Genomic DNA, 23,295 nt, shown 5'->3' with positions numbered 1-23,295 from the left:
TTTCTGATCCTTACAAGACTATCACATAACTCACAGAATATTATTACTACTTAAGTAATTTATGTCTAATTTATATCAGCCTAAAACAGGTGGGTGAACTCTATTCTGTGGTTAAAAAGCTAAGTAATCTGAGTGTAGGTGGATTTACTCAACCTCATCCCTGAATATTTAAGATATGTATGATATGGCTGTGACAAAGCCTAATAATCTCATAATCCATTGTAAAAAAAAAAAAAAAACAGACTCACATGGGTGTGTTGGTCTGGCAGAGGACACTCAGGTCCTGCTCCAGCTCTGTTGCAGCAGCATCTCCACAGGGAGGCGGGGCGCAGGCCGAGGGAGGAGAGCGCTCCCTGTAGAAACAGCCGTCAAACGTGTTCGGTTCATCCACGGGCATCACCTCCTTCACCTCCTGTGGAGCCACTGGGAGTGGGACGTTCAGCGCTGCTGCTGGGGGTGGAAATGGAAGAAAACGATAGATTATTTCACTCAAGATTTAACATGGCAAGCACAAACATAAGGTAACTGTTGTTTGTGTTTATTATTTGTGTAATACACTTGTTGATGTAATTCTATAGCTGTAACGGCACACATCAATGTGCCTTTTTAGGAAGGGGCTCCAGTCTGTCTAGCTTTTAGTCTTACCTTCCACCTCCATCCCAGGCTGCAGGTAGATTTCTGTTAGGCAAACAACACAAGAACAGATTTACAAACAGGAAACAAGAGTTTGAATATAGAGCCGGTGTTATATGGTCTGATGCTCTGCTAACCTTCATCCAGGATGGAAGTAACTAATTACATTTACTCACGTTACTAAGTATTGTACTATTGTACATTTAAACTTTTTTTAGATTTTGTGGCTCTCCATAAACAACAAAAACTGGATAATCTGGCAAATTGTGGAGCCATTCATGGTGAACGGTCAGTCAGCAAAGAAGAGAAGAGTAATCTGCCTTTATTTTCCAAATTTAAAATTAAAAGATTCGAGTTTGAACTCACATCACATCTAACAACATTCTCTTTTTGAAAAAGCAACTTGGTAACTTTTTACTTTTACTTAAGTATATTTTTACACCAGTAATTTTACTTTTACTTAAATAAAATATCAGCAAAGTAACAATACTTCCACTTGAGTAGGACATTTTAGTACTCTTTCCACCACTGACCTTCATGTGGGCATGCTGGGGCTCCGGTGGAGGGTCTCTTGTTGTGAGAAGTATCATCTCTGTCTGATTCTGGAGACCCCAGACCTAGTGGGTAAAACACAGATGAAGACAGATAAGCAGCAAGACGACAAAAAGGAAGCGACGAAGGCAAACCTACTGAGGTTGCGTTCAAAGATACAGAGAAAGTGAGAATGATGGTGAAAGTGAATAAGTGCGAGTGAAATCTCACCTCTCTTGGCCATGCGTCCAGCCGCAGCAGACTGGGCTGAGTCCTCCGTGGTTTTCCCCTGCTCTTCTCTATCCTGCTGTGTGTTCAGCTGCTCAGCCATGACTGTCTGAGGCTGCTCATCCTCAGCTCCCTTAGCCTGTACAACCAGAGAAACAGGTCTATTAGGATTAGAACGCCTTTGTGTCGTACGTACCGATATATTTAAACATCTGAATTCAAAACATGCGTCGGACTGCATCACCTTCTGTCTCCACTGAGGCTGAGGCTGGTTCTGGGTGGGAGAGGAGACTTCTTGTGCCTCAAATGACTGGTTAGTCTGAGGATGGAGAGAAAACACAATGTGGGATTGGCAGAGATAGAATAAGGTGGCAGCAACAGGTAGCGTTAATTACTGTTGGGAGAACTAGGAGAAGAAGTAGGGCATGGAATTATGAGGAACAACAAGGAAACGGCAAGCGAGAGAGAGAGAGAGAGCTGAACTGCATCACTTCAGAAACGGAGCACTTTCAAACCAGAAACACTCTGCGGATGACGGGATTCTACACTCATCAGCATGAGTGAAAAGTCACACATCAGCTCTGTAAAATCACAGCCGCCAGAATCTGCATAAGTGCGGCGAGACAAACCGTCTAAACTCTTAACTGCATACAAGACACTGCAGCCCAAAAGCCATAGTTAATCACCATGCACTGGCCCACACATGTGTACAGCATTGTCTCATTTACCTGATTGAAACACATGATATACTGAGGTGTAGTGCTAGAAAAGACAGAGGCAAAAACTGGATCCTGGGAGGGAAGAGGGAGTAGAAGGGAGAGTGGGTGGGTGAAGCTACTGCAGAGAACACCTGAAAAATTGACATTTTGATAATCCAGATTCAAAAGGATCTATGTGGTTTTACATTAGGTAGAAGTAATACAATACAGTCACTGAGGCTTACCCAGCACTGAGGGTTGACAGTCTCATCATGGGAGATTTCATTTTCTTCCTACAGAGGGCAGCATGGGGGAAAAAGCAGGGAGATAGATCATGAAAAGGAAAAAAGTGTCTGAATCTTGTTATGAATATACAAATAGAACAGGCAAATTCGATTTACATGAATATATACACACATACATGTACAAACACACTAATAAAGTGCTATCTTATCTTATCTTACACATGCTGTCGCCATGGTGCAGCTGAGAGCAGAGGGTCATAAGGCGGTCAGCATCTAACCACCTTAATAGTCTCTTCTGTTTACATTCCACATCATTCTGAGTCAGTCTATTCCATCTCAGTAAATTATCCCCAACCATACTGCACATGTTCCCCAGTAACATAAGTCTGATCTCAAGACATTTAGCACATACCAAAAGCAGTGTGCTGTTGCTAGGAGATGCTATATCTGGTTTCAGTGGAATGACAAATACCCCGATCTAACAACTGGGCTTTTCCCGTTCTGGATTCAAGCATGGGAGGAACAGTGACCCCAACAACCCTGTAAACACCACAAATAATTTCCTCCATGGTCCTGAGTTGATGCACTCCTGTCACACTGCAGGTACTGGCCACTTTTCCAGAGATTTTAGACCGGGACACTGCCAAAATCTGCCAATTAGGTGAGATAATTTCACTCGTTTCCAATGCAAATCAACTTGTTTCAAGAATCTTCTTGAGTCAAGCATGGTTTTTGTTGATGCAAGAGTGTTCTGCCATATTCTCCCTTGTTTCAAGATACTGACACTTGTTTGTAGAAAATTCCTGAAATACAATAAGATGAAACTTTATTGATCCCCATGGGGAAAGTAGATAATTTCATGGAAATCGCATGGAAAAATGTCAAATAGAATATAAGCAGGTGGTATTATCTGAACCCATTGGCAGAATTTTTCACGTGTTTTAAGAAAAACAAGATTTTCAGACTTTATATACGACTTGTTAAAGATGGACATTCTTTACAGTGTAAACTTTACTGTTTTGCTGTAGACCCTCTGCTGACCACCAATCATTGTCCCTCTCTCTGCCGACAGTCTGAACCCCACTGGCTCCAAACTAGACCCTCAGAGGATTAGAGATTACGGAAGGGGAAAGCCATGGCCTTTGCAGACTATTACCCCCTGCAGACTGGGGGTGAACCTCCCGTAGAGCAACCTCTCAGACTGCAGCTGTGATTTCCAGGCTAAGACTGGATTTAGTCCACTGAGATTGTGATTGTACGTATTGAAGACATTAAATAGAAGCAGTGTTAAAGAACTAACAACTGCCAAACAAAGGCAGATGGTTTCTCTATCTCTTACCTTACTACTGCTGGTGTTTTCTTCCTCCTGCAGTTGAGTGCTGCTGTCTACCAGGGTCACCTGAACGTGTCCCACAGGTGAGGTTTCTTTCTGCAGGCTCCTCCCACTCTCTTCCTCATCCTCTTGCCCCCTGGACAGATCAGACAGTGGGCAAAATTAAGAACATGGTATATCAAAACATTACCAACAACACTCTCCCATCCAGAGCAGATAGGGCTGCAGTGTGCTGCTCCGGGACACTTCGTCAGGAGGACACATGCTCGGACCGAACCTGAGACCTTCAGATTATGGGATGGTCTCTCTAACCGCTACTTCTCATCTTGTTTTGCTCACAAATGCTCAGTCAGATGTGACTACAATATTCCAGTTTAAGGTTTGACCGATACAGGTTTTCGAAGGTCAATACCGATATTTTATGGATTGAAGCTGCTAATAGCTGATATTTGTACTGATAATATCTTTAAATTTGAGAATTTTCATGCCAAAAAAATCCCCAAATTTGCAAGCATTCCATGTTTCCCACAGAATTCTCCAGTGGAAAAGCTTCTTAAACAACATTTAGACCACACTGAAACTCTCTATTGAAACCATCATAATCTTCATCATAACATATTCATGCATAGTTGTGTGGAATCTGATGCAGGTTAAGGGCTTCCCATATACAACAAGTGCAGTATTGTAATTAATCAAACTGCATCACATCCATCATATCAAAGGTGGACGACACTGACTGACCGATATCCGATTTTTAATAAAAGGTGAGTATCGGTCAGTCCAACCCAATTCCAGTTATTTACCTGTCTGTCCCAGCAGTGTCTGAGCTGTGCTCCACAGGGGAACCAGGCTGTTCCTGCGGCTTGGCCTGGTCGGGCCTCTCCTCCTGGGGGGACTCCTGCTCTGATAAGGGTCTTACTGGGGTACAGGCAATAGTCTCCCTCCTGGCTCGACCCCTCTGCCTCCAGGGAGCGACAGGCAGCGGGCCTCCATCCGCCCCCGAAACCCCACGTCTCTCCCTCCGTGGCGCGGGGCAAATTTCCTGCCTCTCCTGCGTCCCCTCCGTCTTCTCCTGGATGCCGGCGTCTCCCCAACCTCCACCGTTCTGCTCCTGGCTGAACGGCGCCTCCGTCTGGCTGACGTCTGTCCCGCTCCACTCCGGACCTCCAGAGCGGCTCTTCTTCAGGATTCCTCTGATGCCCGGCTCCGAGTCCCAGCGCGGCAGGCCCTGCTGGGTCGGGCTGGGCTCCCCGGGCCCGGGACCGGTGTCGGGTCGTGGCTGGGTAAGACGAACCTCGCTGGGTTTTAGGTTGACAGACAGGGCCTGCTGCCTGTCGGACAGGTGAGGGGACAGACAAAACGCAGGAAGCTGTACAGGACCTTTCTGGAGCTGAACAGAGATAGAGAGCAAGGGAGAGACACAGTGAGAGATAATCAGTTAAAATGGACTTGCATCTTAGCAAAGCAGCATTTAGAAACATTATTTAACGTTATTTAATCAAAGATGGGTGTAATCACTTTTGTTTGAAGCTTGACAGCCATCGCTGTCTTAATTTCTTTAAAAGCAGACTTAAAACTTTTCTCTTTTGTCCTTTTATCTCTCTGTGTATAAGTGTGTTGCTTCTATTGTTGGGGTGTGTGTGTGTGTGTGTGTGTGTCTATGGTTGGGTAGTGTGGGCGTGTGTGCATTCTGTGATATACATATATGTATATTTTCTCCATGAAAGTTTGACTTGACTTCGTATTGTTTTGGGTCTCCCCTACTCACCAGGCTGACCTCCTCCACGGTGATGGGCTGTGTGCGGTAGCGAGCCCCCTTCTGCCTGCGTCTCTCTGGGGGGCCCTCAGCATGGCCGCCCCCCTGGCTCCCCGGCAGCGACAGCTTGTTGAAGAGGGCCAGCTTCTCACTCATGCTCAGCTTGCAGTTCTCATCATCCTCCGCTGACTCAGGCTGCACAGCCTGGACCTCAACTGGTGCCGCTGGTTGGGGGGCGCTGCCAGGGAGTGGATGTGATATGAAACACAGTAAAATAGTCACATGAACGGTGGCGGTCGAATGCCATTGATTTGGATTGACTGGAACACAATGTGAGACCTTTTAAATGCACGGTTGTAAATCTGTGTTTTACAATCCTGTCGGTGGGATCTAAGTAGAGACTAGGAATCTCTCCAACTGACCAAGCTCAGTTCTCTCAGGTACAGCCATGCCAACTTTAGGTTTTATATAAAACTGTTCAGAATTCAATCAAATTCCATGAAAAAAACTTCCATCCTTCAGTCTACGTACTCCTAGTGCTAAAGCTGCATTATAGCAGCTCACACAAAATGCAAATATTCACCAAGATACAAACACATCATTTGTGCAATTGGGCTTTAGAATGAACACAATGGAGTTGTATCTGAACCAGGCACAACTCCATTGGCTCCCCAGTAGCATGGGCACTAATCATTATTTACTGTATGTTTTTGTATGTAACTGATTATGTCTATATGACCAGTGATTGATTGCTCTTTGTTCTGTGTATTGTATCACTTGTGGTGTTTCAGTGATGAAGGAATTTCCAGAGGGATCGGTGAAGTACAACTACCACTACTACATCTCCCTCTATCTGACCACTAGGCTTCCACACAGCCCACCTGATGGCCACCATTTCCTCACAGGTGATAGGCTGAGTGAGGAAGCGATGTTCGTTGCCACGGCGCACCCTGCGCTCATGACAAACGCTCCCGGAGCGAGGCTTCAGGAAGGCGGACGCTTCAGGGGCGGCGGTCTTCTCCAGCTCCTGCAGAGGAGACGGCGAGAGGTCGGCGGGCAGACATTAATATTGATACGTGACATCTGACCATTACATTTGGTTCAACAAGGCCTTTGCCGCAGGTGGACCCCAGCATTCAGGTCAAATAGCCGATTCAGCTGACTGACTCAACCTGCTAAATAAGTAATAAGGGAGACCACAAAAATGGCAGTGAAAACTCCCTCTCCTAATGTCTCTGGTTCTATTTGTATGGATGGAGGGAGGGGAAGTGGGTCAGATAGCTGGTGAATAAAGCAGCTAGCTGTAAGGTGGAGCGTCTTGGCTACTGACGGATGGGGATAGAATGCCAGCCCTACAGGTCACAGTGTAACCAGAGCTGTGCCGGCTTCAGTTACCTCCCTGCCTGCCTCCACGGACCAACAGGCTAATTATAACACCGCTGCCATGGTTGTTAATGGCAATACACTGTCTGGCACATTTTCACCTGGTTTTGACAGATGCTTCATGACTAAAAACCATGCAGGAGGTGGAATACTGTTATTGGCGGGGGGGGGGGGGGTGTTGTTGGTGGACATTGCAAATGTTTGGGAAATCAAAGACGGCGGGGCGAGATTGCATTTCAAAGCCAGCATGAAGGAAACCCACAGACTGTTTCATCTTCTGTATAGAGATGGAGACTTCAAAGGGCTTCAGCAAGAGATGATTAATTTAGATGATGGAAAGTAAGAATGTCGAGGTTCGGGACTTGCACGGTCTGTTTTGTATATGTATTTTGCACACTATAAATTGAGTCTTTCTTTTTTCAGATACACTGTACCATCAAACTAAGCTGTGGATCTGAGGGCAACACCTGTTTGGCCATTCATATTCCTCAACGTGAGCGGGTTCTGTTCTGCGTGCTCAGCGCTGGCTCACCATGCGACTCAGACTGTAAGGTGAGCAGCTGAGGTGAGAGCCGGTGACAGACAGCGCTCTCTCTCTGGCTGTTTCATAAATTTCTCTACAACTTATCGGCAGTCCAGAGCATTAGCCCCTAATCCTGTTTAAGACGTCACATTGGGATGCTTTAGTAACAGATGCGTTTCAATGTGCCGCCGTTAAGGTGTGTATGTCTTGGAAGCAATTCTGGATAGACGAGTTCATCAAGGATCTGACATCCTCTTAATGGCTTAATTGTCAGAAACAAACTTTCAGAAACACCCTGTGATAACTCTGTTGTGACTGTGAATGAATGCACAGTCATGTTGGATGGGGAAGCGGACATTAGCCATGAGTCCATCATCAGGATCTCCATAGAGATTCATTTAGGATCAGGCATTAAGTCAGACAGCACAGAAGAGAGACATGGAGGCAGGGCATGACCAGCTATAGAAAAGGATCCAGTTTCAGTGCTGAGACTAACATAGACTTACTTTAAACAAAGACATCTTGGCTGCCACACTCATCTTGGCTCTGTCATCCGTCTTCACATCAGCTGTGAGAAAAAGACATAGGTCATCATGTCACAAAAAATTGCAAGAACACATGATGAACTTTATCATACACTCCAGACAGACAGAGTTATCAGCATTAGAGAAAGGCTTAGTTACAAACAGGGCTGGAAATTAACTACCAGACAAATGCTGGCAAATTTTGTCTCTCTTCCATCAATCTAAAAACTACTTTGGCAGCTATGAAATTACATTTGGTGGTGAAACTCCCACACCACTTATCAACTGTGGCCAGTTGATGAAAAAGTAAATTTCAGACCCTGGTTACAGAGTAACATACCAACTTTGGACAGCACGTTTCCCCCTAGAACTTCATCCCCTCAAACTTTACATATTCATAGCTAACAGTCCTGCTGCATACACACAGTTCGGCCTAATCATCACAGGCAAAGGAAGCTGGGCTGGAGATAACTTGAGCATAGAGCAAAGAAGCTGTCTGTCAGTCATCAGGACACAATGAGACAGATCTGAGACTGATCCCTTCGTGTGAGGCCATGAGCCATCTCGCACCTGGCATACACTCCTGTCACATGGCACCGCACTGCTATCTCTTATCTGGCGGAGCTAAGCTACCAGCCTGGCAAGACCAAAACCTCCCTCCCTGCCAAGGCAGTTGGGAAGAAAAGCTATCTCCATCGCACAAAATGTGGATATGTTCTATAAGAAATTCAGTAAGATGTATCTGTGTAGTATCATAAAAAAGGCATGCATCATTTGCTTCAGCTTACAGTAAGTGAATTTAGGTGGAGATCATAATAAAAATGGATAGTATAAGGTAGAGAAAAAATGTATGACTTGTGGCCTGGAATTCACAGTCCCAATAGCAATAAAACATTAGATTTTCACACTTGTTTCTGCACTTGTTGCCTGATGGTGTAAACTCATGGTAAGCTGATCTTTGTGAAGAAGTGGGTGTAATCTTGTTATGGTGGGGTCGAGGGTGGGAGGGACTTTGGGAGCGATCCACTGCTGACCCGGGTTTACGATACATAAATCTATCATCACTGAGGAGATTTAGCATTCTGATGTGGGCTCGCAGGGTGAGCCTAAAAATAAAACCTCTGATGTATTTGATGAGCGATAAGAAGGTTAGAGTTTTATGGAGGCAGATCTGTAAGTCGGATACACACTCCAATATTTTTTTTTGCTTCACTAAATAAGCACCGAGCTGTTGTCCAAGCAAAGATAGATAATAGATAAAAATGCGTGATAGAAAATCTCTGGGAAGAGGTGTGAAATTGGGTTTAAACCCAAATCTTTAAAACGGATGGCCTAGTGGGGATGAATTTGGTCAAAATAATGCGTGAGGAGACTGTTTACAGTATATTCTCCTTCGGTTTGTTTGCAATAACAGCAAAGTCAAGAGCAGCAGCCTGTTGTGTGGCCTCTTATCTCACACAATTTGTAGACACAAGTACTATGACATGCAACTTTCTCCCTCCTAGCTTGTGAGTGATTGTGTGTGTGTGTGTGTGTGTGTGTGTGTGTGTGTGTGTGTGTGTGTGTGTGCATGCGTGCGTGTGTGAGTGAGTGTGTTTGTGTGTATACACGTGTGCTAAGCTCTACTTTGTCATTGTTTAACATTATCTAGTGTCAGTGGTGACCTGTATTGTGGTAGTGTGACCACAATACCTCTCCCTCTCTCTCTCTCTCTCTCTCGCTCTCTCTCTCTCTCTTCTCTCTCTGTCATTGGACACAGTGCCAGTACACCAGTATAACAGACAATAGATCAGCTGTTTGTCCCCAAACACAATAACAAACCGTGTGATCCAAGCCGGGAGGGCAAAGAGTTTTACCTTTGGAGTTCTCCTCTTCCTCTGTATTTAACAACCTGGAAGAAGAGAGAGAAGAGGCAAAACATGAGGTCACCGAGTGAAATATGAAGACAGAGCAGGAAGATGATGTGGACTTTATGCTTTGTGCTCATTTCGGTTCTCCCTCGGTTCCTGCCGGAGCTTACAATGCTTGTCTTTGTGCTTCGGTATCCAGCGCACACAATCGGGATACTGTGTCATATTTGCATGCACTGCGGAGGTCATGAAGGCCTCCAGGAGTGCAAACACATGCAAACCACTCCACCCATGGGTGTCAACTGTTTATGTGATGGTGTTGCACTTGCCATACCTCAGCCTAAGGGAGTCCAAATTCAATGGTGTGTTTTTTTATAATGGAGAGCAAATATCAAGCAAAAATCACCAGCAATTTATTTGAATGCCTAAAAAAATTCCAGCATTCAGGACCAATGTTCCCTCTATACTGATATCTTGGTGACCTATGTCTAATAATTTATCACATTGACCAAATAATAACATCTTGTCAGTCAACAGCAATTGCTCCAATTTGTCCCCATAAATGTAGTTGATGTAATTGGGTTTGGAAGTTATGTTGATAAATAATATTACAAGCAGGGACTTTGCCATTATCTTCGGGTTTACAGACACCACTCTCTAAAACATAATGGCTTTCAATCTTATATGTCAAAGTATAGTCAACATGAAACCACATGGACTGAAACAGATGCTCCTGGTCAGAAAGCTCTTACACTGTCATGCAACTTAGTATTATCAGTCATTATTTTGAAAATGTGCCGGCAGAACACTGCAAAGAAACAGGAACACTGCAAACAACGTCCGCCTCGGGAACGACCAGGCTGGGCGGCTCGTCGGCCCAGACCGGACCCATGCTGTTTTCACCATGACCACAGCACACGGCCCCTACCCGCTGCTCTCCTGCATCTCATTGGCCGTGATCGGCTGTGTCCGGAAGCGCTCGCCGGTCTTGCGCCCCCCACCTGACCCACCGGGGAGGTAGCGCCGGGTGCGTCGCCGGCCGCCCTCAGAGCCACCGCCCGGCTTCACAGCCAGGTCGAGAGAGGATGTGGCTCGCCCAGCATCGGGGCTATCATCCACACACACAGTAGAAGGAAAGGGAAGAAGATGTTGAGGGCAACAAATCCCAACAGAGATACACAGTCTGACAGTCTGGATCAAACCCACACACACACACATGCGGGTGACCCTACACTTTCTCGGGCTGCGCTCCGCTCCCGGTCTGCTGCAGGAGGGCACTTCTCAACTGGCCCACCGACACCCGAGTGTGCAGCTGGGGGGCATCGAGTCCAGGGGAGTCATGGGGGACGGGAGCCCCCCCCCCACTCAGCATGCTGGCAGAGTCCTGGGAACCCTGCCTGGAGGGGGCGGGAGTGAGGGGAAGCAGGTGAGGATGCAGGAGTGGGGAACGGAACGTGGGGTGAGGAACACTCTCAGAGAAAAAAGGACAACGTTGAACCTTTTCATCAAAAATGTACAGCCCCATTGGCAAAAGGTGCAATGTTGTAGGTTTTTTTCTGAGAGTAAAGAGGCGGCCAGCTACTGTCACATAATGCTAGTTCCTGGAGGAAGCACTCTAACCACATGAGGGGAAAGAGTGTCTAGCTGGGAGAGTACCAACCAAATGCATGGGAGGAATCAGGTTGGTCTTAACCCTGCTTTAAAACGCCCTGCTGGGACCCACTGATTTAGACTCTCAGTTTTAATTAGTAACGAAGGCCGTACAGCAACTGATGAGCTCAAGGAACTGGTGCTGCTGAAAGGTCGCCGGTGAGGACCAGCCCGGGGTCAGATAGTGTTTGGAAAGTCCACATGTTACCTGCTTGGAGTACTAGATGGGCGGGATTTTCAAGTTTCAAGTTTTCAGCTGTCAACCCCCCTTAAATGTTCTTTTAAATATTTTCCTGTGATTGTCTTAACTTTCTGGTTCTCTTCTTAATTTATGGTATGCCAACTCATTAAAGGTTAAACTCAAATTGTAAGAACTATTCAAAATACTATTTGACCCAGATCTGGTGAGGATCTACATACAGCAGACATATACAACAGGCATATACATATACATTCAGTATACATATACATATACAGTACATATACAACAGGCACAGCATAGGCTAGTTGCTTTGCTCCTCTATAGTCTCAAACAACAGGAAAGACAGCAATACTGTTTTCATGGCTGTAAAGGATAAAACAACCCTACTGGCTCATGTGCATATTCTGCATAGTTCACATACAAAAGATGCTGAAGTGGACTCAGCAAACGTAACACATACATACAAAGTACATACAACGTACATTGTAAGCGCATACAACTACATGAATTCCTTTCTCACTCTGTCTACATCAGTGTCTACTCATTAATATGGTGCTACAAAAGTGGTTAACATTTGCCAATACACAAGATATGATGTACAGTAATAATTATTCCATTTTGAAAGAGCACCTATGTAGAAACCTGGCCTGGATGTCAAGGGGAAAAAAGGATGAGAGCTGGTAATGAAGTCGGCTCCTTGCTTCATCGATGTTTGGTTGAATTAGACTCATGATGCCTAGAGAAGGTTCAGCAGTAAGTTCCTAGAACCAGAACCAACCCCCTCCACACCCACTCTCAGCACTAAACACAACTATAGTCACCTATATGCTGTACCTATACTTAGACTTATACCAAGTTCACAGTATTACTTAATAAATTTGTTATTGGTCTCGCCAACAACAGGCTAACAAGGAATGTTAACACTTCTTCTTTGTAGCCCTAAAAAGGACAGGGATTATTTGCATTCCCGCCAGTGGTGTCAGTATGCAATCAATCAATATGACTCTAATCTTCTTCACCAGCCTCGCTCACTCCAGACAGGACTCACCTTCTCAGGTATGTGGACTCTGCAAGAGCGTCTGCCTCAAAGCCGTTTGCAACCCCGCGTGTCCTGCCGTTGACCCTCTCGCTGAGGGCCGGCGGGCCGTCCGAGCTCAGCATCCCTTTGTGGGCAGCTGGGTCACACGCCTCCCTCCCATCCCTCCTCACACACTTGGAAGGCAGCTCCTCCAAGTTGCCATAGCGCTCAGCCAGCTCCCGTCTCCTCTCAGCCTTATAGCGGGCGATCCGCTCCGATCTGGGCTCCAGGACGGGGTTCTCCATGGTGTCCATGTCCCTCAGAAGGTCTCAGCTGATTCTCTGCTCCTCTGACAATGACAAGGCATTTAGGAATGGGAAGCAGATGGGCTGCTCTTTCTCCACGTTTCAGCTAAGAGAAAACTTCTCAGGTTCCAGTGGATCCAAACAACTCCAGCTTTACTGTGCTCTTTGATATCCTGACAGGTTCCACTAATCAGAAGTTGCAAACCAATCAGTTCCTCGCTGGGTGAGGTGTTCCTCCTAAAAGAGGAGGGAGCAAAGAAAAAATAGGTAATGAGCTTGGCTTGTCACCAAAACATTGCATGCACATTCACTCTTCATTCAACAATTGTCTCCGTTATTTGTCTTCCCTATATCTTCTCTATATGCCATCACTCAAGTCATAAATTAATATGACTCTAGTCTCTAGAAAGTACCATGATGACATCTATGAACTGCTACCTTCATTATAGAAACCCTAATTTTTCTTCAAGTACATCCTTCATTTACGTGTCTCTCCTCTTTCTTGCTGAAGTCCATGTAAGATGACCTGCTCCAGCCTGCAGTGCCATGCAGGAATCTCCCCTTGCACTGAAACCCAACACTACAGTGGCTCAGCTGCACTCTGGGTCCAGGCCTTGGTGGCACTGAGTCTGCAGGCTCTCCTGTCTTTTCAGTAAGCTTTATATCTGCTACTGTAAGTAACTTAACTTAAGCTGAATAAGCGCTGCTTCTTGTTCAACTGTTACACAGCAAGCGGCAAAGCCAGTTAGACTGCTGCCCATCAGCATGTTGTCCATCAAAAACACAGACCATATCGGATTAGCTATGGTTTCATATTTGTTTGAATGCTCATACATTATCATACATTATCGTGAATCTGAATTATGAAACACCAAGGCAACATGCACACACACACACACACACACACACACACAAGCAAAATGGTCCCTGTTGGCTACATGGTTTCCTGGATGTGTGTACACAACACTAACAAGGCCTGAAGCCATAAACCATATATAAATATTGACATAACCCGATTTGCATTTCAAGACAGCATGTAACCATCAGCTAAGTTGGCAAATATTTACAAGTGTGTGTGTGTGTGTGTGTGTGTGTGTGTGTTCACAATTGTGTACAAACATAAATGAGTGTTTGTGTGTATGTGTGTGTGATTGTGTGTATGTGAGGGAGAGAGTTTTCCAAAAACTGGTGGGTGTCAGCATTCCTGGTGCTTTCCCCTCACAGAGGAAGCACAATAGAGCCTGCAGAACAAAGAGGTGTGAGCCGTGGACTTAGTACAACAGAGGGAGCTGCTGCAGGGCTGAATGGCTCCGGTCGCAGTAGAGCTGCACAAACTAATAGACGCAACTTTGCATTTCAATTAAACAGGTGGCCATCACTGCTGCACTCTTGGACTGTTTGAAAGAAATATGGAGCGAACAGACAAAACAGACTACAGAACGTTAATGTCAAAGTCGCTACAACTCTTGGTGTGTCCTCTGTCAGTGATGTGAAAGGAACAGCCATAAAGAGGATGCGGTGTGGTCATGTGGAGTCTCTTCATACTGAAAGGACTGATGGCCACACATGCAGACAGAGTGACTGTGTCGTCGGCAGGTGAGTGTGCATCTGAAATGGCCGTAGACGACAGGAACAGGCCATGACACTGAGAGCTTTAATGAGCTGAGCTGTCAGACGCACTGATCCCTGTGAGACAACAAGATCGAGGATGTGTGTGTGTGTGTGTGTGTGTGTGTGTGTGTGTGTGTCTGCAATGCAAAATGTGTGTACATGTGCTTTGAACACAAACATTCAGGCAACTGGAGCAAGAAAGGACACCTCCCTCTCCAGACCGACAGAGAGCAAGGCACAAACATCCCCGGTGTTTGCCTGACGCCACGCTCTTTGTGTTTTTGCTGGCAGAACATGAGCAAGTAGGAGTTGAAAGAGTGGCCATCCTTGTGTAAAGAGCGAAGGTCACGTGACAGGCTAGGCGACTGTTGATTGGAGGAGAGATTGCCGTCGAGGCTCAACGTGGATCATCGGCTTCTAATCCAGTGACACTAGTTGACACTAGCTTGGACTGAAGCCTGCAGATGAGCACACGAGGCCCATTCTCTGACAAGGCAGGCTCTTATCTTACACTGCAGTAACACCATAATATTCAAATAGGAAGGCAGAGAACGAAGCTCGTCATATGCAGCAGAGTTTAAAGGAAGGCCATTACTTTGCTGAGCTGAGGACATAAATTCTAATCTTCCATGCAATTTAACAGACAACTTCCTCAACTACCTGACTGGCACTTTTAAACAAACCTTTATGGACTCTAATTGAATGTACACATCAGGATGAAGGACAAAACTGCCACCAGCTCTAAAGATACTTGACTGCCCCAACTTTTGGTTCTCTACTAGACTGACTGGACTCACCTGAGATCAGCAGGGCAGCCATGTTAGATGTTACATAACAAGATGACCTCCCATCACAAGGTGTCCAGCAGCAGTAGAGTGAGTCAGATTAAAGAGCCGGCCAAGAATTAGCATCTACCCAATTAGAGCTGTCCTGGCTGTGCTCCCTGCACAAAAGCCCCCCCATGGAGCACAAGGACAAATCACCAGAAGCCTTTCCTCCATGCTTCCCCTTTCACCGATGAATATCTGGACACAGTTGGCATGTAACAGTACAAATCTTGAACAACATGGACAAGTTTAAGTCACCTATCTCAAGATGAAAGTCTTGTCCTCTGCTCTCTGCCTATAACAACACCATAATCATAGATGACCAGAGGGAAGGGGCATGTGGCTGGAAGTTAGAGAATGACAATGGAGCAACTCTCCTCTCCTCCACCCACCACAATCCACTGCTCAGCTCCCAGCATGGTGTGACACATTAACAGTTGATTGTTTTTAATGCATTTGTATATGAAGAGAAGGAGATAATTTTGTCCGACAGATGTCCACCCAGCCATGTGGGTTGGTCACCATCAATAGTAGATGATGATTAAAGTATGATATCACACAGCTCTCTCTGTAGCCTGTCTATCTTTTCTACAGTAATACAGTAGGCTACCATATCCTCTCTCGCCATATACAAGTCATTTTCTACCAGCGTAATTGACGTTGAGTCAAATGACTTCATTTATAGTAACTGATACTGAGTCAAATTACCAAAATTTCAGCTGGGTCAAATTTCCTAATTTACTGCCAAGACAAAAGTCACAAGATATAAAGCGCTGAAGTGTGCAACTCTGAATATCTTAACGACCGACAAACACATTCATGTCGAGTGAAACAATTAAATTGGTTGGGAAATAATGACTGGCATATGCTTATACAAACTGCAAGGCAGGTAGATAAAAGGTTCTGGCAGTTTCATTCGTGCGCAACTTTGTGCGTAAAAAGTTTAAAACATGCCCAAGCGACCTCATGTACCTATTGTCAAAATGCCACTGTGTTTAGATCATTCCTATAGACACTGGGGAATAACATTTCATTCAAAAGGCACACAAAATGACTCAACAAAACTAAAACCACACTCCCCTATCCAGTGTCCACGGTAGCCAAAAGCCCTCATTACACGTCCGACGTGTAGAAACGGGATCTTAGAAATAAGAAATACCCAGTAGGATACAGATGACTGATCATAAAATGCGAATGACTTATGGTAAAAAAAAAGGGTTCATACAGATCTAAGTGTCACACACATCTACTTACATGCACTGCGCGGCGGTCGGAGCGCACCGGGTGAAGTGGACATGAGTGCGCCGCTGCAGCCGCGGAGAGCGTCAAAGCCCATGTAGGGTGAGCGCTCCTCTGTCCCCGTTAAAAATATAACCGCATATAACCCCCCTCCCCTCGATTTGGCATTCCTCACAGGGGGGGCCAAGGCTGGGACACGGACACCGAAATTCACACAGGCGAGCAGCAGACAGCAAAGTCACAAAGGGAATGGTCAGTGACTGCCAATGGATCCAAAAAAAAAAAAAAAAAAAAAAAAGTTGGTGTTGGCACTGGTGCCCGCTGTCTGCAGCACAGTGAACACACCAGCAGTCCACAGCAGGGGTTACCTAGCTTTTTTCATGCCAAGCACCCCCCAAAATAGATGCACATTACACATTAGATTTTTGTTTTTGAACTATATGCAGAATTAGTGCCTATATTGTGAGTGGGGAGAAGGGAACATTTGAACAAAATAAGCATCATCATGCATTAGTGAAATAATTGCTAAATTAAACTAGTCCTCATTCTGTTTGGGACTTCCTTCTAGGACCCCTGAGGCCCCCGGACTTCATTTTGGAAGCCACATCTATAAATTGTTTGAAAGTAATCTAATAAGAAACATAAATCTTCCTGGCTGAATGACTTGACAGCTTTTAATTATTTTGGATCCAAATTCTATTTATTCCTGAATGGCACTGTTAATAGGACAACTGGTCTTCCTCTGCTGGTGAAGGGAAACTCAACACTGCCTCCCTCTGTTCACATAGTCAAGCTGCAAGGGAAAGGGTTTCTCATGCTCCGTGTATGAGGCACTTAAATTAACTGTTCACTCAAGCACAGGACCAGAATACATTGCAAGGGGAAGTACACAGCAGATGTCCTTGTACAAATTAGGCAACAAGTCAGGGGTGAGATATAGCGATGACTGTTCCACTGGATGTGAGAAGGCCAACGATAAAGCTTTCAAAATAACATCTGTGAGCTTGCTCAAAATACCCTCTGTTATAGTGCCATGTCCAAGTGCAGGCCGGTGATTTGCTCTATATTTTGACATATAACTGAGGTCTACTCTGCAGTAATAAACAGCTTGATATACACACTCAAGTCATGAATGCAGGTAAACTTGTCTTCCTGACTTTCAGTCACAGGGCCAAAGTGTGTTTATTTTTTAATCTACCTTCTAGACTTGATGAAACATTTCTTATCAATTCAAACTAATCATGAACAGGAAAAATGTTATCAATGTGGTTGCATTCAAATGCAGAAAACAGTTTCAAAGAGAAATATTTATGAATGAACAGTATAACTCATGCATGAGGAAAGTTAAGAAAACATCTTGTACAAACTGTCAATACAAACAAACATACGGGTGTCATCTATTCCACTGATTGCACCATAAATCTCTGTGCAGAAAATAACAAAAATCAAGCAGTACATCCTACAGATGTGTACAGAACAAAAGGCATAAGGTGGAACAACACAAAAACACCTCATCAACTTAATGGTGCACATAATAGCATTGTCATTAGTTTGCAGCAACTTGACATCCCTATTTTCAATAGCAACATTCCCAAATAATAACTACATGCACACATTTATTCACACCGTGTAATGAAGTGTTTTACAGATCATGTCGGTCTGGAAGCACACTGCATTTGGTGAAGCAGCACTTAATATAAGAAAGTAAATAAAAATTGTGCATTATCAATTAAGGTAGCAAACCTTAAAAAATCTGCCTTGTGTTTTTGTTTACCAAATATCGAATTTGACACAAATGGCCGTCATCAACACATGTCCGCTGTCACCTATGGTATAAATACTAAGGATCTTTGTGCCATAAAAGCCACGTTCTCAGAGTCCAGCTTAACGTTCTTTATTGTTTACTAATGGTGTTAAGGTATTCCCACGAACCTGATCACACCATGTCATACAGATCCAGATTAGGATTTTCATGATGCTGGTGAACAAATATTAAAAGCAATTAAAAGATCCTCTGAAGAAAAGGTATAATGGATTTTATGGCACAAGACCCTTTAGTATCCTACACATTAGAGTGGGGCAAGCTCAAGCAAAAGGAATTCAAGTTTTTCTTCCTTCCACTCCTCGTTCCACTCCATCTTCAGTGCCTCATGAAGAAAGGGTGGGCCAGGGCTTTGACTGCTGAGATGCGACTGGTTGGTCTGAATGCTAGACAGTGCTGGAAGTCAAGAAAGGTCACTTATAAATAAAAAAAAACACTTGGTGGAAATGTGAGACTGTTTACAGTCTCACATTTTGTTTTGGTTGTTGTCTGTCCCTAAGGTCAGAACTGAACAGAGCTGAAGAAGAATACAAAAGTGCCTTTATATATTCTGTTTTCGTGGAACTCACTGCAAAATGATTTACAACAGAAAGAGTTGGTCTCTCTTGGTGAGTTTCAAACTGTTATTGACCCGTCTTTGCTTTGTTTCAGATAACATAGTAGTTATTAATCAGTGCATGACCGCAAATGTCAAAGGACAGTATGGCAACATTTCACTGCAGTAGAGACAGAGAGCCTGCTCACATGCAGAAGGTTGTTCTCCTCCTGGCCCAGGCTGGGCAGCAGCTGGGTGCAGGACCCCTCTGGTCCCCAGGTGGCTGAGTAGGGGATGGGACTGTCCTGGGGCCAGTCCTCCTCACTGGGCAAACCAATCACCCTGACAAACACAAAAACATCTAAACTACAGCCATATCCCGTCAAGGCCCAAACATAACAGCCAGACTGTCATCAACAGTTGAAATAAAATGTAGCTGTGGCTGACACACAAAAGGCATTTTGGCTCTTTCAGTCTCACTTGATGGGAGTCGGCCATTAGAAATCTAAAACTGGCATCTGCACTTGGTGAGTTTTAGGAAGAGCCTGCCAGCAATCAGTGCTTCTGCCATTTCCAAGCAATGATGTAAGGCTTGGGGTAATTTTCCCTTAGCTAGTCATTAAATTGTTTTGAGAGAGAAGTGCGTGTGTGGGAAATTATTGATAATTTATATTATTATTACATGATTATAATGAAAACTATTAGTTTGACACCTCACTTTCCACGGTTGTTTAAAGTTTCTGTTAAGACATTGAGCAAGTTGAACTCAGTTGAGCAAAACAAACACAAACACTATAATTTATTATAGCTATGAGGAGCAAGGAGGAAAATAAAACTCACTCAAAGATTTTCTGGAGCTGCTGTACTTCTGAGAAACCCCGAAACAGTGGCCTGGGGGGGGGGACAAGTAAGTGTCAAAGAACAAGCAGACATTAACTTACAGTTATAACATCTCTGTGACAAGGCACAAGGCATTTGGAACATGGCAGCTTCATCTCTAGTTTGTCCAGTGCACATAACGTCTTACCGCTCAGTCTTTACACTCTACTGTCACATATCTCTTCTATAACAGTGAGCTGACTCGACGAGCCGTACCTCAAGAGGAAGAGCTCGGCGAAGATGCAGCCGGCGCTCCACATGTCCACTGAGGACATGTAAACAGAGTTCAGCAGCACCTCAGGAGCTCGGTACCACAGCGTCACCACCTGCAGAGGGAAGAGTGGGAGGAATGAACATGAAGACAGAGAGGCGGGGGTGAGAGAAGTGAGAAGAGAACGTTTCCCACCTCAGGACAGGGGAATGGACAGAATACAGTTCTATCTAGAGGGATAATCAAGGCTCCAGCATGGTTCAGTGTGTGAATACTGGACTGAAATGCTGCAGTAAAACTAAGGAACGTAAGAATGACTTTGAATTTTATTGTGAAACCATACATATGGGTTAATAGCATTTTCCCCCATTCAAAGGCGATTCTTTCTATTCTCGATTTTGATTCTCTTTAGCAGCCTACATATTGTTTTTGTCCTCCCTAAATGGCTTGAGAAATGGAATAGCACAGAACAGTGACTTTTGCCCCATTCATACTTTGTGTGTGTGTGTGTGTGTGTGTGTGTGTGTGTGTGTGCATGAGGAGAAACATATATATATGCAATATATACTAGTTGAAACATGCTGTTCTGTGCTGTTCTACTTCTCAAGGTGTTTCAAGGTGTGTGTGTGTGTGCGTGTACAAATAAATGTATTTGTATACATACACACACCTTGAAACACATTGAAAACTAAAGAACAATCAGTTCTGGACCCATGAGCAACATATAATTTTGTTGTTAAATTGACCAAATTTTTTAATTTAATAGATTACGAGTTTGTGAGAGTGTAACATAAACAGTTTACAATTCCGTAATTCTGTCAAAACTGTCATATATTTTTATTGTCATGCTTTCAGTGAGTTGGGGGGAGAGGGGACCAGGCCCGTTGATGTCTGACAGGTTGTTAACCGGTCATGTGCTGCTTCACTTACACCTGGCGTGAGGGCGATGTTAAAGGTGTAGATGCGTGCCAGGCCAAAGTCAGCGATCTTGACTTCTCCGCGGGTGCTGACCAGGATATTCTCTGGCTTCAGGTCGCGATGCACCACCATGTTGGTGTGCAGGAAGTCCAGCCCCCGCAGCAGCTGCGACATCACATCCTGTACAGACAGGAAGCAGCATGGCAGCACGTCCTACTCTGTCTCTACGAGGGCATTCAGGAGGGTTAGACCCATAGATCAGGTTCCTCCCTGACCACAGCTGGTGAATATGCTTTTTAATTGTTTTTATATCAGAAGTCATTCCAGTGTGGTGAGGGAGGATTTTACCCATCATCTTCAGGGGCGTCAGTCTGTAAAACCTGAAATGAAACCTGCTTCACCCTGCCTTTTAAATCTTAGTGTCAGTTTAAATGCCGTTTCAGAGGTTTTCCCACCCTGTCAAGAATAGAATTAAAGGGGAAAAACTGAATCCTTGTATTTTTAGGGGGCATGTAAATGGTCAAATTTAAAGACACTGAATAACAGCATAGATTATTCCTTCAAGCAGCAATGAAATTCAATCTTTTAAATGCAAAGGAAATTAATCTGTCAGATGGATTAGTGTGTATTTCAGTGCTTTGTGAGGACTTTGTGCGTGCAGTTATGCAGAGTTCACACCTTAATACAGTCACGGCTCAGTCCAGAAGTGGGAACCTTAGCCAGGTAGGTGGACAGGTCCTGGTCAACGTATTCAAACACTAAGGTGAGGTCCGTTCTCCTGCCCAGTGGCACGGCAGATGCATCCAACAACCTGGATGGGAAGTCAGCATGGGATGAGAAAATACATGCACTGACAAAATGTGCAAATCGAGCATGTTTTCCTGCATCACTCGGTCTTCCAATGGAGGATGAGGCAGATGGTGCACAAGTAAACTCACTTCACTATGTTGGGATGGCTGAAGTACATCATTTTCCGCAACAGCGCCACCTCGCGGATGATGAAAGCAGGGATCCCATTCTCCGAGTCTCCGAGGACGTTGAATTTCTTCACCGCTATGAAGCGCTGTCGCTCACCCGTCTCTCTGGCTTTATACACTTTTCCATAGGCTCCTTCACCTACTTGTGCTAGGATCTCGTAGCTCCGAGGATCGGTGTCGACGTCCATGGTTATCCAAAGTCAGGATTTATATTAACCTGGGCTTTCACAGGGGAAAAATGTCTACTTTGGAACGAAAAAGTTAGATGTACTTGAACACAGCGATAATGACAGCCGTATGGGATAAATCTAAGCCTGTCAATTGGCTAACAGCGACACTGCAGCATCATTCCTCTGGTAGCTAGCCTAAGAAAATAATTTGAATTTAGCGAGTTAACTAGCGGGTAATTATCACTTTTCACAGAGCATAACTGCAGAATAACCATGTTTTTCTACTGTTAATCAATGTATAAATTCCGTAATTGTACAGTCAAGCTTAATTTACTCAAGTATTTTTAGTTTACCTCAGGCTACTGAGTGCACATTGGTCACCATGCCGCTGGCTGCAAGGGGAGGATACTGCATATTTGTGGCTAGCATAAATAATTTGACAGAAAATCACACCCCTTCGCCCCCCCAACTGTCTTTGCCCACTCGTTTTACACGTGTTGCCCTCCTGTCATTCTCACTGCAGCGCAAACATAATGCTGCCTTCAGGTGCTGTCGGGAATACAGCAACTTTACCGAGTTTAGCGAACAAAAAGTGGTATTTGTGAGTAGGGAAGAGGGTAGATCTCTATGCCAGAGGCTTCCAGGCATTTTCCAACATCAGCTGATATCACTGGTACAACTCCAACCAGAAAGAGGGGAAAACCTGGACACTCTTGTCCCTCGATGGCTCATTGGAGATCAACAGGGATGTAGTGGAGTGTAAACCCACCTAAAGTCACTGATGTAGTTTATATGAACATAGGACATTTTAAGGAAAAACAAGCATAAATGAATGCTTCTCTGAAAATATAACTGATTTTTGCTTATAGTGGTGATTGTTACCCATCCTTTAATTTACCACTCCATCACTGGAGAACATGATCTGTGACACCCAAGTTGCAGAGATGTGATGTTTAGGGGCAAAGGGAATAGAAACCTATCCACAATTGATGGTACATGTGATGTATACAACAAAGTTTGACTAATAGATTAATTAAAATATAAATTACAAGCCTGATGCGCATTTTTTTTCCTCTTCATTCTGGCGCTTCAGTATAAAGCAGCTCCGTGCCACTTGATTTCTAAAATAAAACATCCACCATAAACTACTTTAGTTACAGGGTCCATTTTGTTATTACTTCCAACCAAAAGCACTTTAGAGTGTGCCACAAGTCATATTTATGACTC

At 44.5% G+C, this 23,295-nt stretch overlaps 2 protein-coding genes across 2 annotated transcripts in view; both read right to left on the bottom strand.

Annotated features, from left to right (window-relative positions):
* svilc (supervillin c) overlaps nucleotides 1-12,915 on the bottom strand; it is a 34,585-nt gene extending 21,670 nt beyond the window's left edge. The window contains exons 1-15 of the mRNA XM_078284522.1: nucleotides 12,605-12,915; nucleotides 10,937-11,101; nucleotides 10,633-10,812; nucleotides 9,711-9,745; nucleotides 7,837-7,898; nucleotides 6,306-6,451; nucleotides 5,437-5,662; nucleotides 4,472-5,058; nucleotides 3,675-3,804; nucleotides 2,336-2,383; nucleotides 1,637-1,711; nucleotides 1,396-1,531; nucleotides 1,167-1,250; nucleotides 646-678; nucleotides 249-450 (exon numbers count right to left, since the gene is read on the bottom strand). Of these exons, the coding sequence (XP_078140648.1) occupies nucleotides 249-450; nucleotides 646-678; nucleotides 1,167-1,250; nucleotides 1,396-1,531; nucleotides 1,637-1,711; nucleotides 2,336-2,383; nucleotides 3,675-3,804; nucleotides 4,472-5,058; nucleotides 5,437-5,662; nucleotides 6,306-6,451; nucleotides 7,837-7,898; nucleotides 9,711-9,745; nucleotides 10,633-10,812; nucleotides 10,937-11,101; nucleotides 12,605-12,888 (2,393 nt within the window). The 5' untranslated portion in view covers nucleotides 12,889-12,915. The remainder of the gene's footprint in view (nucleotides 1-248; nucleotides 451-645; nucleotides 679-1,166; nucleotides 1,251-1,395; nucleotides 1,532-1,636; nucleotides 1,712-2,335; nucleotides 2,384-3,674; nucleotides 3,805-4,471; nucleotides 5,059-5,436; nucleotides 5,663-6,305; nucleotides 6,452-7,836; nucleotides 7,899-9,710; nucleotides 9,746-10,632; nucleotides 10,813-10,936; nucleotides 11,102-12,604) is intronic.
* A 5,781-nt stretch (nucleotides 12,916-18,696) lies between these two features.
* cdk21 (cyclin-dependent kinase 21) lies at nucleotides 18,697-22,086 on the bottom strand. Its single transcript, XM_071909304.2, has 7 exons — nucleotides 21,860-22,086; nucleotides 21,600-21,732; nucleotides 20,934-21,101; nucleotides 20,009-20,118; nucleotides 19,754-19,804; nucleotides 19,123-19,255; nucleotides 18,697-18,774 (listed from the first exon to the last, which is right to left on the bottom strand). Exons 1-7 carry the CDS (start codon nucleotides 22,084-22,086, stop codon nucleotides 18,697-18,699), a joined length of 900 nt encoding a protein of 299 aa, XP_071765405.2.
* Between the last annotated feature and the right edge of the window lie 1,209 nt (nucleotides 22,087-23,295).

Source organism: Centroberyx gerrardi, chromosome 7, assembly GCF_048128805.1.
Source record: "Centroberyx gerrardi isolate f3 chromosome 7, fCenGer3.hap1.cur.20231027, whole genome shotgun sequence".
NCBI classification, from domain to species: Eukaryota; Metazoa; Chordata; class Actinopteri; order Beryciformes; family Berycidae; genus Centroberyx; species Centroberyx gerrardi.
Note: the sequence above shows the minus strand (reverse complement) of the source record. Positions and strands in the feature narration are given on the sequence as shown.

Excerpts from the sequence above, each read along its gene's own strand:
- cdk21 (XM_071909304.2), bottom strand. The coding sequence starts at position 22,086 with ATGGACGTCGACACCGATCCTCGGAGCTACGAGATCCTAGCACAAGTA. Across the intron at positions 19,256-19,753 it reads CAGCTCCAGAAAATCTTTGA|GGTGATTGGTTTGCCCAGTG; the intron begins GTGAGTTTTATT and ends TGTGTTTGTCAG. Across the intron at positions 18,775-19,122 it reads AGGAGAACAACCTTCTGCAT|CACTGTCTAGCATTCAGACC; the intron begins GTGAGCAGGCTC and ends CTTGACTTCCAG.